Source organism: Abrus precatorius, unplaced genomic scaffold (assembly GCF_003935025.1).
Source record: "Abrus precatorius isolate BTA unplaced genomic scaffold, Abrus_2018 Scaffold7, whole genome shotgun sequence".
NCBI lineage: Eukaryota > Viridiplantae > Streptophyta > Magnoliopsida > Fabales > Fabaceae > Abrus > Abrus precatorius.
This window is the reverse complement of record NW_020874417.1, coordinates 9,770,732-9,773,004: the sequence shown is the minus strand read 5'-3', so window position 1 is coordinate 9,773,004 and position 2,273 is coordinate 9,770,732. Positions and strand designations below refer to the sequence as shown.

General features: G+C 35.2%; 1 protein-coding gene across 1 annotated transcript; it reads right to left on the bottom strand.

The window, feature by feature from the left end:
* Positions 1–297: 297 nt before the first annotated feature.
* Positions 298–1,296, bottom strand: LOC113871445 (polygalacturonase inhibitor 1-like). Its single transcript, XM_027508542.1, has 2 exons — positions 735–1,296; positions 298–656 (listed from the first exon to the last, which is right to left on the bottom strand). The coding sequence occupies exons 1-2, from the start codon at positions 1,294–1,296 to the stop codon at positions 298–300; spliced, it is 921 nt and encodes a 306-aa protein (XP_027364343.1).
* Positions 1,297–2,273: the final 977 nt, after the last annotated feature.

The window sequence follows — 2,273 nt, the reverse complement described above, 5'->3', positions numbered from 1 at the left end:
GTGCAATTATTTTAAAATTTTGGTTATGCGGTTAATCACGTGAAACCGTTCTCTAAAATAAATATTTGGGAGCAGTTATTTAATCACTCTTTTAAATTCAAGATATTGCATAGTAAAAAATTTAATATTTATAACTGCTCTCTGTTATCAATGAATGTCTCCATAGATCCTTGAAAACCACACCTGACTCTTAAAACAATAAAACCCTTAACTAGCCAAATGAACACAATCGATCTACCACACTTTCGAAAATGTAAATGCACTAGAAATTATTGAAGTCCCTTCAAGAAACTATGATTACTTGCAAGGTGGAAGTGGAGACCCACACAAGCACTTGTTATGAAAGAACGTAGACACATGAAATCTCTTCATATTACCACCCTTCGGAATCTCACCGCACAACCTATTGTAGCTCACGTTCAATGAGAAAATATTTTCTATTCCCACGGGTAGGTTTCCGTATATCTGATTGTTGTTCACATATAACGATGTCATTGTCTTAGACAACTCCACTTTTCCTAAATCGAAAGAAAACATGTTCCGTGAAAGATCTATTGACGCTGTCGCTTTGTTGGAACCAAAAAGCATGGAAGCATCACCTTCAAACCTGTTATTAGAAAAGTCAAAAAGGGACGAGTTTAACCTTGCCAAGGACAGTGGGAGTGGCCCCGAGAGTTGATTATTAGGGAAATATAAATCGGGTGGGTTTTTGTTATTGAAGAACCCATACGAATAAGGGATTGGTCCTGTTAACTTGTTGTCGTTCAAGTAGATCGCTGATAGATTTTCGAACTTGTTGAGTGAGGGAGGGAGTGTTCCAGAGAGGCTATTGAACGCGAGATCCAAATTAACGAGGCCTTTACTAGAGGGCCAGAAATTGGGTACTGGGCCTGATACGTTGGTCAAGGAAATTGTGACAAATTTGAGATTAGTGAGTTTCGATACGGATTGAGGTATTGGGCCAGTGAGATATGGAAAACTCGAAATGTATAGAGTCTCCAAGTATGGTAAGTTCCCAACGGAAGGTGGAAATTGGGCTACAATGTCGTCGCTGTGTGAGATAATCAAAGAGCCAACACGGTTATGATCAGGATAGCAACCGACACCGTACCAGCTTAGGTGGCAACAATCAGCATCTGGTTTCCATGAGGAGAGAAGGGTTGGGTTGTTGAGTTCTTCTTTGATTTGGAGAAGGGCTTTTTTGTCTTCTGGGTGGCATCTTTCTGAGAGAGAAGGTGTGGTATGAGAAAGCAATGTGAGTAGGAGTAACAGGATTGGTGTTATTGCCTTGCTCATTTTCTGTGAGATTTCAATTGAAATTGGGATGAGGAAAATAGATGGGGTTGTGTTGCTTTATATAGTGTTAGGATTAGAAGTCAAATGTTTGAAAGATGGCTATTGGCTAGCAAGTTGCAATGCTATGCAAATTGCAACAGCTAAAGTGAGAAGTCAAAGCATGTGTGCTCATAGGCGTATTTGTGAGCGGTGCCGTTTGTTTCATGGCACAATAATAACTCATAAGCGAAAAAAAAACTATAAAGAGATGCATTGAAATGAGAATATAATCGAGGGGGCGTCAAAGGAATCTTATATTCTTTCAAACTGCCAGCCAATTATTACACTAAAAAATGTGATTTTGATATCTGATTAAAATATAATTAAATTTCAAACTTTGTTTCAACTCGATATCCCTAGAATATGACCAATTCACTTACCATGCATTTACCATTTGCTTCACGCCTCGCGTTTCTTTATTGCTAATCACAAAAGATGCGGCCGTGGGTACCTTTTTTTTTCCACTTAGTTATATTTATAAGAATAGTTATAATTTCACTGTATTTATAAACTTAAACAAACACCTTTATAAGAATAATTTTAAAGCACGACAAAAAAAAAAGAATAATTTAAGTTATTTTATATTTTAAAATAATAAATATTTATACTATTTTTTATTAAATGCTTAATTTAAGAAATGATAAAAATATTGATTTTTTAAAATTAATGTTATTAAAGCTATAATTAAAAGATTTAAAATGATTTATTTAATATTGTATTTGACTCAAGCTCGATAACAAACAAAGCGTAAGCAATTTTAATTAGATCTGTACTACACAATTCATAACACCATAATAATAAATTACATGACTCTCGAAGATTAAATGATCTTGCCAATTTTGCAAAAATATATATGTTTGTATACGTCATGAATAATATCTTCCTCTCTTGCTCCTTCTCTTGCCATTGAGCGTCTTGATAGAAAAGGTGCACAGTCT